The sequence below is a fragment of the Rhinolophus sinicus genome, chromosome 2 (assembly GCF_057876585.1).
Source record: "Rhinolophus sinicus isolate RSI-liver-muscle chromosome 2, RSI-T2T, whole genome shotgun sequence".
NCBI classification, from domain to species: domain Eukaryota; kingdom Metazoa; phylum Chordata; class Mammalia; order Chiroptera; family Rhinolophidae; genus Rhinolophus; species Rhinolophus sinicus.
The window spans coordinates 152,443,897-152,459,700 of NC_142502.1; the positions used below are offsets into that span (position 1 = coordinate 152,443,897).

The 15,804-nt window shown below is 44.1% G+C and overlaps 1 protein-coding gene across 5 annotated transcripts in view; it reads right to left on the minus strand.

The window, feature by feature from the left end:
* Positions 1 to 3,292: 3,292 nt before the first annotated feature.
* Positions 3,293 to 15,804, minus strand: part of SPTBN1 (spectrin beta, non-erythrocytic 1) — a 181,947-nt gene continuing 169,435 nt past the window's right edge. For 4 of the 5 annotated variants that reach the window (XM_074331987.2, XM_074331988.2, XM_019719492.3 and 1 more), the window contains 7 exons: positions 14,847 to 15,043; positions 13,645 to 13,757; positions 12,860 to 12,923; positions 8,272 to 8,510; positions 6,930 to 7,103; positions 5,414 to 5,456; positions 3,293 to 4,630 (listed from right to left, as the gene is read on the minus strand). In XM_074331987.2, coding sequence (XP_074188088.1) covers positions 4,412 to 4,630; positions 5,414 to 5,456; positions 6,930 to 7,103; positions 8,272 to 8,510; positions 12,860 to 12,923; positions 13,645 to 13,757; positions 14,847 to 15,043 — 1,049 coding nt within the window. In that variant the 3' untranslated portion in view covers positions 3,293 to 4,411. Of the gene's footprint in view, positions 4,631 to 5,413; positions 5,457 to 6,929; positions 7,104 to 8,271; positions 8,511 to 9,274; positions 11,383 to 12,859; positions 12,924 to 13,644; positions 13,758 to 14,846; positions 15,044 to 15,804 lie in introns of all 5 variants that reach the window. The other variant, XR_012496352.2, reaches the window with a different exon arrangement.

Consider the following 15,804-nt stretch of genomic DNA (forward strand, 5'->3'; position numbering starts at 1 on the left):
TAATTTTAAAACACATATACAAACACACACACAGCACCACCACCACCAAGGCAGTGAGTTTCTGACAACCAAAATGACTAGGAAACATCGCATATGGACTGGTGGTGCGCATTAGATAAACACTTATTTGTAGAACTAAGGCTAACTGAGGGTTAAGAGGGAGGGGGCAAAGTAAGAACTATTTGCTCAGACATTGTACATATAGTAAAATGACATAAAAGTGGGGGTGATGGGGAGAAAGGAGAGCATGTGCAAAACTGTTCTTAAAAATTCTTCTCAAGCACTCTTGGACATTGTTTTATCCCAGAGAAATGAAGATTATCTGTTCACACAAAGACCCATTCTTAACAAAAACCGGACACTACTTAGATGTCCTTAGGTAAGTGAATGGTTAAACAAACAGGTTCATCCACGCCATCAATACTACTTAGCAGCAAAAAAAGGAACTATTGATATACAATAACCTGGATGAACCGCCAAGTGAAAAAGGCCAATCCTAAAAGGTTACATTGTGAGCGTCCATGTTATACAACATTCTTGAAATGAAAATTTACAGCAATGGCGAACAGACTGGTGGTTGCCAGAGGCTAACGGGGGTGAGGTTGGGAGGCAGGTGTGGCTATAAAAGGGCAACAGGAGGGATCCTTGTGGTGATGGAAATGGTCTCCTTCTTGACCGAATCGGTGTCAATATGCTGGATGTGATACTGTACTATCGTTTTGTAAGATGTTACCACTGAGAGAAACTGGGTAGAGTACTGAATTATTTCATACAATCGTGTGTGAATCTACAGTTATCACAAAATACAAAGATTAAAATAAAAGTTCTCAGAAATTATATTGATGGTGGTTATTAGTATTCACTGTTCTGTTTCTGTAATATGGGATAAAGCACAAGTTATTAATTATAGGATCTTCTAACTCTATGCCCCCTGTATCCTTGAGAGCCATGATTCTCCAAGTGAAAAAGATTGTAACACAGGAAATGTTGTTACAAAAACCCTGTAATCCTGAATTTGAGTATGAACTTATGAGCTATTTTTTTCCTCTGCTCTACCTAGAAACCAGGACCAACCCAGTAAGTAGCAACAAGGATTCCTAGCATACAAATTAGGGTTTGGAACACTATTTTCCACTAAAACAAACCGGGGACTCTTAGAGGAACTTGATGGCAGGTCTCGGGGGAAGAAACGCACTGGATGAGCCTGGGACATCTATTCGTGCCAGATAAGAAGGAAGTTACCAAATTATTACTAGGGTTGTAGCAAAAGGACTCGGAAGCCAACTTCAAAGAGCTTTCACCAGACAAATGATGGGACATTTTTAAGTTTCAAAAAATAATTTCATTGATGGTTTTCAGTGTTGGGAAATGGAAGTGAAAGATTTCACCATGACTTTCAATGGTGAAATAAATCCTCAGCTTTGATGGACACAAGTTTTACCTTCTCCTTTTATGGCTTTCAGGATTAAGGGTCACCATTAGAAAAGTCAGTTCAAATAATGGGGAGACTCAAGCATTTATTCTCCCTTTCCTATATGAATTCTACTGCTAGATGAAAGGAAATACTTAAGTATTCCAACTAACAAGTGAAAACAATGTATCCAGAGGGAAATACAATAGGACCCTCATATACAACCAAATCTAAAGTGCTGAAAACTTGGTGACAACAATGTATCCATCAACCAGTCTGATACTCTACTTCATCAACTGAAGACGCCATGGGTTGTAAGACACATCATCACTCTAAGTAACCCCAAGAAAACACAACACTGAGGTACCACCAATTGAAGATGCATTCCAACTTCAGATGTTCAGCTGTGATGCAAGTGGCCTTAAACAATCAAGAATGCCCATTTCATATCCTGACAGTCTTACTTCACTGCTTCTCACTTTTCAGATGTATAGAGGCCAGAATTATCACCCACCCTGTATCACTCAAAATTAAAGGAAAATAGCACATCATAGCAGTAAATGAGCACAATCCTCAAATAGTGTAGGATCTTAAAAAATCCATTATTTGCCTGACAGGACTAACGCGCATGATCCTCTATGGCCTGTAACTTCTGCAAGTGAAAATGTCTTGTTTAGGGTTTTCTAATCCGTCTGTTGCCCTTGGGTCCTGGTGACCCCCACAAACCAGCCTTCTGCTGCTTCTCCTGCTGCCCATCATCTTCTCCTCTCGGGCCTCAGTGGGTCCTCAGCACGCACACCAAACCCAGGCTTCACAGTCAGGGGTCGGTGACTCCCCGGACTTCTGGGCAGAATGCCCCGGGAATGTTATGTTTTATGGGCTTTTGGCATTGCTGGTTATTTGAGCGTGGCCTGCCTGGCTTTGTCAAAAGCAGGGCGTAATCAATCATGATTATTTCCCAAGATGCTTTTTTTTAACATTTTGGTCACAGGTTCATCTGCTGAGAATTGAACAACTTGATTCCAATCCTGAGTAAAGCAAGGGCAAGGGAGTGTCACGGTGAGATAAAAAACCTTGGGTACATGTGTGAGGTGGGGGAGGAGATGGTGAGGTCTCAGATCACTAAGCGGTCACAGAAAGCTCCAGTGCCAGTCAGCTGTGGAGCCCAGGACTTACGTCACATTATGCATAGCCTCTGTGGAATAATTTACTGAAAATCCGTAACCATTGCTGCTTTACATAAAAAAATATGCAGGTGATATGGAGTCAACAGGACAGATAAAATGGGACAAGTATAGCACACATATCGAACCCATGACCCTATGCAGCATGAACCAACTTGGCTCACGGGCCAAATCTGGCCTGTCGTCTGTTTTTGTATGATCTGTGTGAAACAGATTTTACATTTTGAAGTTCAAAAAAAATCAAAAGCATAATATTGTGTGGCATGTAAATTTTACTAAATTCAAGTTTGTGTCCACAAAGTTTTACTGGAACACAGCCACACCCGGTCACTCACATATTGTCAATGGCTGCCTCTTGTATTACACAACAGCAGAGTTTCAACAGAATATGGCCCACAAAACCTAAAATACTCTCTCTGGCTTTTTACTTTACAGAAAGAAATTTGCCAGCCCCTGCCTCAGAAGCTTTCCGGTAACTTCTTTATAAATAAAAGCTAAAAGCTGGACGTGTAGCTGTGAAACATTCCATATACATCATTCTGGTCACTGCAGTTTTCAAGGCTGGTAGACCATTCATGCACAAGAACACAAAACAGGAACCCAGAGAGACTCATGTTTCCCGTTGCTATTTCTTGCTTTGCAATTTCTCTACACAGCGTGCACGCAGGAGAGGAAAAACAACAATTACCCACCGTGCTAGATTTAAAAGCATTTAATGACATAGCATATATTTAACAGATAGGGCAAAAGTTGAGAGGTACAGGTCCTACGACTGAGCACCAGGCCTGAGTGACCACCTTCCTGCTCAGGCCCAGCCTCTGGAGTTCATTCCTATCAATGCCATTTTGATTGTGCAGTAAGATGAAAATTTGTCATTACAATTCGTTACAGTGACAGAGAAAATGCACACTATGTATCAAATAGCAAGGTAATGAAGCAAATTATAACACAGTGTGGCAACGCAAGAGCAAGTAACCATTAGAGTAACATTACTTTGTCCAGTAAATGCTTCAGTTCCACTTGTACACTTACCAATGATTTAAAGGGTTTATTATACATCTAGTTTTATTATACTTTGTACTAGAATTATCTCAAACATACAATATAATGTATTTCAGCAAAAAAAAAAAAAATTGAAATTACAGATTATTTAAAACAGTATCAGTTTTCTATTCCTTCTTGTATACTGACATTCTTGACCATCGTCGCAGTTGATGCAGAAAAGCCGCATGTTGTGTGTTAGTAAGTGCTGCCAGATACAAAACGGTTTGGTCTGTAGAGTTAACATGGGGCTGCGCTACGGCTGCAGCAAGATCCTAATACACGATCTGTTTAATCAGGGTTAGTCCCATGGTGGGCACGTCTGATACTCAAGACTCAAGGTAACCACTGGAAGTAAATGGAAGAGAATGGTGTCTGGAAATTGGTACATTTTGTCTCTGGGGAGCACAGGAAGTATTGTTTAAGCACCGCTGCCTTGCATTACCAACAGCACTAGAGGCGAGTTATTTCCAACACAGCCTCACAAAATTGAGGAACAGTTTAAATATTGAGATCTAATCTATATAACTTCATTTAAAAAAAATCTGGTCTTCCCTCTGCACCTCAAACTTTTGTAACTTGGAGATAAAGTGTTTAGGTGTATTTTCCCCACCCTACCCCCAGAAATGCTCTATAAATTAAAAAAAAAAAAAAAAAAAAAAAATCAACCACATCGAGGAACATTAGGCACAGAGAGTAATGGTTGGTTCTGAGCTTGCATGCTGGAATTTCACTGTGAAGGTAAGAGAAGGACAGGAGGTGAAGGAAAAGGAGTTCACTTCTTTTTGCCAAAAAGGCTGAACCGCTTCTCTTTGTCTTTCTCTTTGTCCTTCTCCCGCTTGCCGGGACTGGACTCGCTGGTGATGGTGACGACGCTGGTGGGCAAGGTCTGTGCCCGACTGGACGCTGGGGTGCTCTGCGTGCTGGCGGACACCTCGTGTTTATCCGAGGAGATGGCAGAGGAGATGGCCTGGATCCATGTGTTCATTTCATCCTGGACAGAGGAGGAGGCACGACTGAGACTCAGCTAAGAGGGACGGGCATGAAATGCTCTCACTGCAACCGCACGACCACCTGAGCCCCTGTCGGTCAGAAGGCTTGGGAACAGTGCTAACTCAGGGACGCAGTTCCTAGACAAACCTCTGCTTTATCAGGATAGTGAACATATTTCAACTCTCACGAGAATTCAGTTTTACGGTACCTGAAGGTCATCACGTTAGTATATAGTCCTGCAAACTTAGAAGTGCTGGAGGACTGGTCTCCATCTGTGGGGTATCAGGCCCGACCCTAGAAGCTGCTTTTTTCTTTTTCTTTTTAGATCGAAATAGACTTGTCATATAACATTGTGTAAATTTAACAGAAGTCTTTTCGAATTTAAAGCACTACACGTGCTGTTCCCTCCAGGTGGAGCACAACCAGGAACTGGGAGGTTACAGGCAGTGGGGTGCAGCGGGGAGGCTCCTGACTGGGCACATCAAGATCCACGTCCAGTCCTGGGACCACCTCCCTGTGCCTTATCCACTGGGAGGGGTGGGCAGCTTCTCCTCTCTGGACTTCAGAGGACCCTGTGCTAGCTCTCCTGCCATGGCAAGGTGACACTCACTGCCCCCTACAGCAGAAGGAAAACCGAACACCTTCGAGTGTCAGTGGAGACCAGGTGACAGAAGCCATCACTGATTATCAGTTATAGGAAGTACATTACATAAAAAGCTTATCACGCACAAACACTTACCAACTCTTAAGGATTTGAGGGGAAAAAAAAATCTTAGAAACTTACATCGTCTTTGGCTTGGAAGAGGTACTCATTTCCATCATTTAGTCTGTAATGTGAAGGAAGAAGTCAGTCACAAAATAAGAAAAAGCAAAATCCCCCAACTCCCGTAATCTCCGTGGGCTACAAGTGGGCCATGGGAATCACACCAGAAACGCCCCTCGGAGCTCTGCATACATCCCGTGTCTGGGCCCCGCACAGGACTGGCAGTGGGCCCCCGGACATCGAAAAGCTATGTAACTGGATCAATACACACAGGCAACCTGTTATTTTCATCCATTGGAAGGACAAAATAAAGTCCCAAACGAAGCAATATATGGCTTTGTTGTTGCAAAGACCACCTGGATGCCTGACCACGGCTCTATATTGAATTCAAGAGACAGCTCTTTAAAATTTATGAGCCCTTTTGAAATTCTGTTACTGAGCTTGCAATCCCCCACATTTACGAACACCGCTTTCTGAACAGACATGCAGAAACGGTCTCTTAGATTTTCTCTTCTTATGTATGTCTCGGAATGAAAGAAACTGTGACACCAAGAGCCCCTGGCTTAGAGGACTCACTCATTCACTCCGCTGTTGTCAGGAGCAAGGGGACGCTGCCGGTGGGGAGAAGGACCCTATAAGCTACATCGGGGAGTACAAAGAGGGAGGGAGAACGGGAGCCAGGCTGTCTGCACCTTGTCTGACAGCGACAGTGTTCCCAGTCCCAAAAAACCCTCCGTGCTCAACCAAGCTGAGTAAATCACACCATTGGAAACTCTTGCACGTGCAGCCCTTGGCCTCGTCCAACTGGCACGCGATGCATGACCAAAGACCAATGCTTTTCAGATCCCAGAGCAACGGCTCAAAGTAGCATTAAACTAAGTAACATCCTACCCACCAGCACATACATTTTTTTTTACATTTTAAAAAGTTGATATGGTTATTCTGACCATTTCCAAGTACAAGCAGAAATCCTGAGCTTGGCTCCACTTGGTGGGGAGGTGTCCGTGTTCTACAGGGTGGAGACATTTGGTACCAGATGGTTCTAGAGGCGGCTGGGCGAGTCAGAGGAGCACAGGGCTCCAGGACCCACACACGCACTCCCTACTGGTCTCCATCCAGCTCCAGGATAACTCCCTCGACCCATCACCAGATAACTCACGGGCAAAGAACAGCATCTCCTGAGTCCGAATAAGCTGAAAAGATGGGGAAACTATTTTTCTAAACTTACCCTTAAACTGTGAAATGTAAATAGCTCACCTTCTCTTAGGGAACAGTAAGCTCCAGCTTATAAAAAACGGAAGCTCCTTTTCTTTAGTGCTCAGCTGCTCCCTGAACCACGGGGAAGCTGGGGACTGGCCAGTCCTCAAAGACCCTAACCAAACTGTGTGCCCAACCGGCCTGTCACTGTCTTGGTGATTTGTTTTTTAAATGGCAGAGGAGTAGAACCAACTGGTCACAGTACCTAAGAAAACCAACCCTCCGGGCGACGATAAACACACACCCACTGCCACAGACACGAAGCACCAGCCACTCTCACCTTAGCTTGAACACGTGTTTCTTCTTTTTGTAATCAAGGGCCACTTCGCAGATGGCTTCTTTCAAACTGACAGGGACCTCGCTGTGGTAGGGAATTCCGGAAGCAGCGGTCTTTGCATCTTTGTAGAAACCCATTTCTTGGTTATTTATGACACAGTAAACATTGTGCCAGGACCTGAGCAGGAAAGACAGGGAACATCAAGCTTCTACACCACACTCCCTTAGAGAATCAAGACTTTACTCAAAACAAGTGATCCGCACACAAAGCGCTGTGACTTATTAAAAGCCCTTCCTAAAAATCTGCTATAACTAAATGAACGGAACAAAACGCCTCTGTGGACTCCTGGGTTAGGGCACAGGGTGCTGCAGTGGCAGGTTTCTAAGGGTGATTCCTCTCTCTGGATTGGGGGGGGGGGGAACACGGTGCCCTCTGGTAGTCAATAAAGGCACTCTTGGCTCTGATGGGAAAAGGTTTCTGGGTATCCCTTGCTACAGGACCCTCCTGTGGCCAGGGGGCACAGCCCAGGCTCATCGGAAACATGCCTGTCCTTGAGCAGCTCTTCCACCTCAGCTTCATTCTTTACGTGGTTGGCAGATCCAGGGCCGTTACTACTTATGGTACCTTTGGATGAACTAGAAAAAGGTAGCCTTTGCCCCATGATATGGCAAACTGTCCTAATACAGTGATTTTATTAGAAGATACGTTACAGCCATATGCGTGTATTAAATAAATCTACTATGTTGTCCTCAATGCGGATGGCCGCTTAGACTGGATTTCCTTGTTTAAAGCACAATCTGTACAAATGTACATGGTGGTCCCGGGCAGTCTGGTTTACTGGTTAAGCACACAGGCTGCTGAGTGAGCCTTGAGTTTCACCCCAGCTATGCCATTTACTAGGTGTCTACAGAGAGTGAGTTTAAGCTCTTGGGGCCTACGTTTCCTCGTCTCTAAAACAGAGATAATAGGAGTAGAGCTATTGGGAGATAGTGAATATAAAGACTGATATGGAAATAAGGCAGGAAAAATGGTGAATGTCTTACAAAAATCCCACAAAGAGGAAAACTATCATGAAATTATTTCACTGTAGGGAAGAGGCAACCTCAATCTAGCAGCATCCCTTTTTGCTGTTTCTATCCACACTTAACTCTTCCTCCTCTCAGTGGGAAAGCAGCACACTACTCCCACTTTCCAAGGTCAGTCCTAAGAATGTAATGCCCAGGAAGCTATGAACAAATCCACTAACTACATAGATGCACGCTCCCCTTCCAACTCAAGATCGGCTTGCCTTGACCTTTAATGGGTGGATTTCCCATCTCACTGCCTCAGCCTTTGCTGATGTTACCTGCTCGAGGCTTTCTTATTATGGGCCTCCCACTCATGCTTCCGATTCAGGAAGCCTTCCATCTGGGCCAAAGGCGTCTCCTGGGTTCTGGCCGGCAAGGTGGCGGCACTCTGGGCTGGGAGGGCAGTCTTGGCTTTGCGATCGGAGGTGGGGGAGGGGATGGGACTGGACTCTTTTGAACTTGTCCTCTGTTCTGCGGCACCGTTGACCATTTCGCCAGTGTCCACTGTTTCTGCCATCTGGGGACAGCGGAGAGGCTAGTCAGCTAAACCCGTGGTTCAGGGGGTGACCACATACGCTCTGACTCGCACACGTGGCTGTGTATAAATGCCTGGCACCGATCGAGGCAGTACAGTAAAACCATCACACACCCCACAAAGCCAGCTGGACACCAAGGACATTAGAAGGTGGGAAGGGATTAATGCCCGCCCGTTTACGGGGAAATGAGAAAAGCGAAATGCCAGTATGAGTTTTACTGCACTCTGCTCCTCTGATCAATCCATTTTCTCTAATGTAACTCAGATCATTTCCTCATGGTTACTTTAAAACAAAAGGACAACGGTAACAATCACACATATTAAATATGAGAGAGTGGACGTTATACAGCAGCCACCTTACAATCAAGGACACCACCAGAAGGGCTAGAAGTGTAAGCGAAAGGGCATTCACAAACAGATGGATAGACAATTCTATCAGAACTACACAGCATTCCCCCAAAGTAAGACAAGGAAAGACCTTTGGTTTCTGAAAATGCTCTCTGGCTTCCCCCCCCTCCCCTCAACATATCGTCATAAACACATGCAAAAATTAGGACGACAATCATGCATTTCACATCTACCATCCCAGTTAGACTTTGGAACTTAAGAGCTGGAAGGAAATGAGGCAAGTCAACAAACATCAATTTAACCACATCTGCCGAAGTTGTATCGTGAGTGGGTTGTAGTTTGTGTTAAAGGAGCTGGAAAAGCCAATCACAGTCACTCAACACCACACAGCTATTTACCCCCAAACAAAGACAGAACCAGGGCCTTCCCCATCACGTGTTGTTGATCACGGTGCCTTGCTGCACTGAGATGAGAAAGCCCAGAGACAGCCAGGCTTCCAGTGGCTCTGACCCTTCAGGCTGGAGACGTCTTCGGGAGCTGTTCCTTCCCCAGCTCATTTATATTGTAACCCTCATGGCTTTGCGGCTTGGGAAATGCAGTAGGGTCTCCATTCATTATCGCTTTCAGCCTGTGTACCATCAACTGTGTACCATTAACTGTAGCAGCCGCTGGCTGATACACCCAGGGTGTGGGATTAGCGAGTTACTAAAGCTGGGGGTGGCTGACGCTTTAGTGGATTACAGACAACCTGCTCCCCTCATACACGGACAAACATGGAGGTGTCAATGGCAACGCTCATTAGGTATGTCCCCCACCACTGCTGCCCAGAACCAAAATGACACCAAATTAGCAGCAACAACCTCAACAGGATAAATGGCAGACTGGCCACCACTACGTGAACACTCAGATATGTCAACTCTCAGGAACTGGATCTCTCATTCATTTCGCTGTTATCTAAGTGGCTGGGCAGGAGTCCCAAGTTCATAGTCCGTCTATACAAACTATCACCGTTGGCATCCGGGTTTAGGATGAGACTAGACATTATGCGATTTAAGGGTATTTTTGATTAGAACCCTTTATCCGCAGAGCAATGTGGAAAATGGATTCTTAGGGCTGAAAGGCACGGGGGAGGGGAAACACATGGTGATTATCCTGGCCTTGCAAGGGACAGCCTGTAGGAGCAATAGGCTATGTGAATATTTCTCTTTTTCCTTTTTAAAGGAGAAATGCAGGAGGGAAAATAACAAAAAACAAAACCCTGAGTCAAAAGAGAGTGAATGGATTTTAAAGTTGACAAATCTGTTCTAGTGTAAGATTGCAGGAAACTTCTGGTGGGAAGTATGAGTTTGGTCTGGAAGGCCTGTGCCAGGCGTGAGTCCAGGGAGACATGGGGTTAGTGTGTACAGAAGTCAAGTTAAAAAAAATTAGTGCTGCAGGTGTGACTCGAAAACTGCTAGTGACAGCAATGACCTGGATAGAGGGCTGTTTACTTAAAAAAGGCTAAAATTTATCATACTTGGTCAGACTTCAAAGGCAGGTGAAGGCCGGGGAAGCCTCTTCTGGGGTAAATTCTGCAGCAAAAATTTTTTTCTTTGGAGTTAGAAGGAAAGAGAAAACCCCAAACCAGTATGCAGAGACAATTAATGTTTATGCAAATGAACCACTAACCAAGAAAACAAGGAAAATAAAAGGAACAAAATGAATTTTAATGGACATGTGCTTAAGCATGCCAACAGACAACACACCACTAGAGACAAACATCAAAAGCAAATCATAGCTATGACCAAACAATGGGTACACATGAATACACCCCTTTCCCCCCACCCCACGTTGCTTCTCTTTAGCGATTAGTTCAGAGTGCTTTAGTGGCTGGGTACACCTGAGATATTTAAATCAAGAGGTGAACACAAATGCAACGTGACAACTAGTAGCACGAGAAACACCTGATTGGTTTTCTAAGTGCATGAAGCAACACTATTTTCAAGTTCATTAACTTGAGTCTCTGCACCATAACTCAAAAGAATAAAAAGGCTTTTCTTCTTCCAATACAATCCAATTGTAATTAAAAATTTGTTCTGGCAAGCTACAATTAAAAAATCTAGATAAAAATAAGCATAAGAACAAATGCCAAAAACATCAGAGCACTCCTTGTGTGCTTTTTTTTTGATCTTCTGAATACAAAAAGCATAAAATTGAGTATTAATCCTGATGATACAAAATATTTAAACATATATATGGAAACATCACATATACATATAGATCAATGACACATGTAATTTGGAGCCAGAAACACATGTCAGGGCTCCTTAAGGACCGAAGATGTAGCAGTGCTTTGTTTTCTAAAATGGAATTTAGTGTGTTTTAAGGCAGAGACCCAATAATGGTGCATACTACCCCCAGAATTTAAGAAGCTTGGCATCTATCTATATACCCATCTACAATCACAAGTAGATAGATATGTACATAGAAATAAGGAAAAACAAACAAGATGCTATATGATGTTATCCTGACAAAAGGAAAAAAAAAAAAAGACATGCATCATGAAATGAAAAGACAAATTGGACTTAACTCATGGAGAACACATATCAAAACAGGTTTCTGATTCCACGAACATCTAAATATGGCAAATGAGCAAGTGAATGTCTCACAAGGCTTTGATGTAATATGGATTTGGTTTTGTCTTTATCAGTACCAGGAAATCACCTCCTTCATTAGCTTTTATTCCTGAGGAACAGAATTCCTATTAAAATATTTTCAATCCCTGCCTGGTCGTCTGATAAATGCCATCCTAAAAGATTCCTTATTATAAAATTCCACAAAAGAACTTCATTTTCACAAGAAAATGAAAAACGAATCAGAAGATCCGTATGAGACATACAACTGAGTTTCTGTCTACAGAGACGCAGAAAGTCCTTCTGAAGCCAGGAGGCCGGGAAGTGTCCAACTGCTCCTAGGGATGGTCCACCACGCGCATCCTTCACGTAACCAGGGTGAACCAGAATGGCTTCTGCTCCATTTGTTTGAAAAACTTAAAACCGTTTGACACCCTGAAGTCATCGACTGAATGGACAGGCCTGGAAGTCCGGGAGGCAGGCTTCCGAAACATGCTGAGAATCGCTGTCACCTGCCGCAGGCACACCAGCGGTGCCGGCAGTGACCCAGGCACAGGTGACAGCAGCAGTCAGAGGGCACTTTACTCCCAAGGCTGGCTGCATTCTCTGAGGCAAGTAAGCCTAGAATTCTCCATTCAGGACTTGGCAGAAAAAAATGAGAGAGGAACTGGTTTGTCAAAAGTAACCAATGATCGGAGGGTCTCAAAACATTTGAGATTCTGCACCTAAAATTAAATTAGCTTCCCAGGTAGCTCCAACATCCTTTTTTGTCCTTGTCATTCTCAATAAATGAATACATATCCTTCATAGAATGTCACACAGCTGACTTTAGGCACTCAGTACTGAAAATCTCCTTCCTCATACATCAGTCTTCCTAGTTACTAGTAAACTATTGTAGGTTAATAACATCTGTAAAGGGGGCTACATATAGTGCCGTAGTGCATCCTGTTAGTATAACTGGATATGTCATACCTGTCAGAGTCTAGTTTTCTTCATTTTGCTGTAATCTCATTAAATTTCAATTACTCATGTAAGGCTTTTGCTGCAAAATCTCAATAAAGTAAAAAGCTCACATAAATAAACAAAAGATAAGTATGCTGCTTTAAGGCAACTGAGCATCCATCAATTAAAAGACTCAAATAAACATGAATTAAACGCAAACAAATATGAAACCAAGGAAGGCTATGAATTAAGTAAAATTGTAACACTGTGGGTGAAATGGAAGCCAAAAGGTCAAACCAACAGGATTTGGAAAGAGTGGTTCTTGACAAATGGTAGTGAACTTCACAGTCCGGACCATGGCTGGTCACTGGCTGTCCGTCTGCTATTAAAGTTTTTGTAGTTTTGGTAGGTTTGAGAGCGGTAACTAACCCGTGGAGATCCCTGTTCGGCCGGCAAACCATTCTGGGAAACTTGCTCTCCTTTTGAAGTATCCCTGTTAGGTAAAGGGGGAAAAGGGGACAGCGGAGGGAAAGGGAAGGGAGGGAGGGGAGCGAAGAAAAGGAAGAGAAAGGAGGGAAGAAAAACAGTAAGAGAGGACGGGAAGAACAACATCAGTCAATCTTATTATAGGTTTTTCTCTCAGAGAAACATATACAACCCTCTTTCATATAATACAATCTAATTTTTTAAAAGAAAACCTTTCCCAATGTTTCAAACCGACTCTAGACAGAGAATAAGACTGCAGGCACACCCCCTCGCCCTGAAGGCAGCATTAGGGATTGTCACATCACGGAGCTCTTACAAGAGCAAAACACTCAGCCTTTCAGAAATAGAGAATAATTTCTGTCCTTCATGTGAAGTCACCCAGAACTTTCAAAAGCATCACCACAAAAATCACCGGCCTGAATTTCGGTAGTTCACTGCATCCATTTAATCACATGGGCAGTCTGAGTGTGTGAGTGCACGTGTGTGTACACACACGTGTGCAGCAGAAAGGGTGCCAACTACATCCCACTTCTGCAATGTGACTGTGGACAAGTCAGCGTTCTTAAATGTTATTCAGAAGCTGACTATACAGATTCTAAAAATTCTACAGAAGTAATCGATAAGAAAGATATGTGGGTAGGCCTAGCATAGCACAGGTTTAGAAAACGTGCTCCCTACACCTCACTGGCCACTAAAGCTAAGACTCCAGTGGCTGTACCGTGACTCACCACTGCTGCTGGGACTCAGTCTCCTCAGAAACCTTCGTGCTCGGCTCGGGCGAAGGCGGCCGCCTCTTCCTCTCCTCTTCCTCTTGCTGTCTGCGCACTTCCAGTAACTCCAACTGAAGGAGGACATGGTGACATTCAGCAGAGCCCCAAACTCTGCCTCTTTTAAGGAAAGCATTCTAGATGAACCCAGGAACTCCTCCAGCCTGAGGTTTCTACACTGGCCAACAGAAGCTCTAACATCCTACACAAAACGGTTTTAGGGTCAGAAGAACTGCAGCAACAACTCAAAACTACAGGAAACAGAGGTCTAAGTGATGAAACAGGTCTATTTTATGGGCTGGCAGAATTCTTGTGACTTGTCTGTGTGCCTCCTGGGAGACACTGGGTTTAATTTTCTAAACGAAATATGCAGCTCTCAACCTTGCTTAGGAAGAAAGTTACCTGAGCATGCTGGACTTCCCATCGGAGCTCAGACACACACCACTGAGACAGAGCTGCAATAAAATTCTCAGGAGGCTTCTTGTGCTGTGCTAGGGATTTGTGTTCAGCCAAACCCAAACACCACATTAAAAGGCCACGGAATAGTCTAATTGAAACTAAGCCATTTCTTGAGCAAAATGCATGCACAAAAAGTATTCCATTTTAGCACAAGAGTACTCAGGTACATTTTAAATCCCCAGAACTGCAGAAATCAGAAAGAACACCATTATATAAACTATAAAGAATTAGCTTTCTGCCAGGAGTGCAAGTGTCTGAGAAGAGGAAACACCAGTGAACAGATCCCTATTCTGAGGCCTTGTGTTGTCACAAGAGATTATCCGGAATGGTGAGATTTTCGGTGGTCTAGGATTAAGCTAGGATGATGGGAATTCTAATTCTGAAGTTCTGAAAAAAAATTATAAGGCTATGCTCCCTAGAAACCAAAGCTTCTATGAGATACAGGAGGAAAAACAGATCAAAAGAGAAAAGCAAACCCCAATCAATCAACTTCCAGGCAGGCAGCTACTATAAATCTAGGTGCCCAGGAAATGACAGGAGCCATGGATTGTCTCCCCAGGCCCGGTACCAGGAAAGCCACCAGTTTCAGTAAGCTTTTAAAAACAGTAATTACGTGAATTCCCCAGTCTAGCAGGCACGGAGGAAGAAGAGACTTCCCATGAGAACCAAAAGACCAGGGACCTCAGCAACCAGCGGCCTCTTACCGTCGTCAGCCTTTCCAGGGCGGAGAACCTCTCGTCCCAGGTTGCTGCAGACTTTTCAAAAGCCTCATGGCGTTTGATGAGCTTCTCCACCTCGTCCACGCTCTGGCCTATTTCTCGGCTGGATAGGTATGGCTCCTGTCCGAGCAGCCAGGCCTCGGCCACACTGGCGTCCCTTGAGAACTGATGGACCTCCAAAACTGCACGGGGTACCAAGAGTGAGCGCTGGTGAGCAGGGTGACTTGGGAGTCAGAGATAGCATTGCCTCCTGGTGGCGGCTGCCTGTACAACCAGTTTATGGTCTAGATCAGCGCTACCACAAGCGTAACGTGAACTACATATGCGACCCTAACTTTTCTAGCAGCCACATTGAAAGAAAAAGGTAAAATTAATTTCAAAAGCATATTTTAGACAAGCTGATATATCAAACCGCTATCATGTCCAACATGTAACCAGTATGAAAAATTGGGGAGAAATGTTTCATTTTTGTTCTTCTGTCTTTGAAATCTGATGTGTATTTTTAGAGTACATCCAGGGCCCAGTCACATTTCAGGTTTTCAAGGGCCATAATGGACAGCGCAGGCCCAGAGGGCATACTCTGCTCCCTCAGCCGTACTTGAGTGAGATAAGCCTCAGAGCCCAGCAAGAATTCACAATCTACACACAACCAACCAGATTATGCTGATGGAGCAGGCATTCATAAATCACCCTTTTTGAGGTTGTTCTGTTTTGTGGCGGGGGAGAGTGAGAGGGAGAGAAGGTTATGGGGAGCACTATATAAAGTGGGGATGATATGGGCTAAGGCTTTCGTTGTATTCACTCTGTTCCTTCACGTGTGAGGAAACAGAGCCCGACTTCCACTGCAGCTACGAGAAGGCAGGTTAGAACTCGGGGCGTTGTGCTGTGGCTAACATTCATTCTCCTACATCTCCAGCAGCAATGCTTGGGACCATTCAGGTAA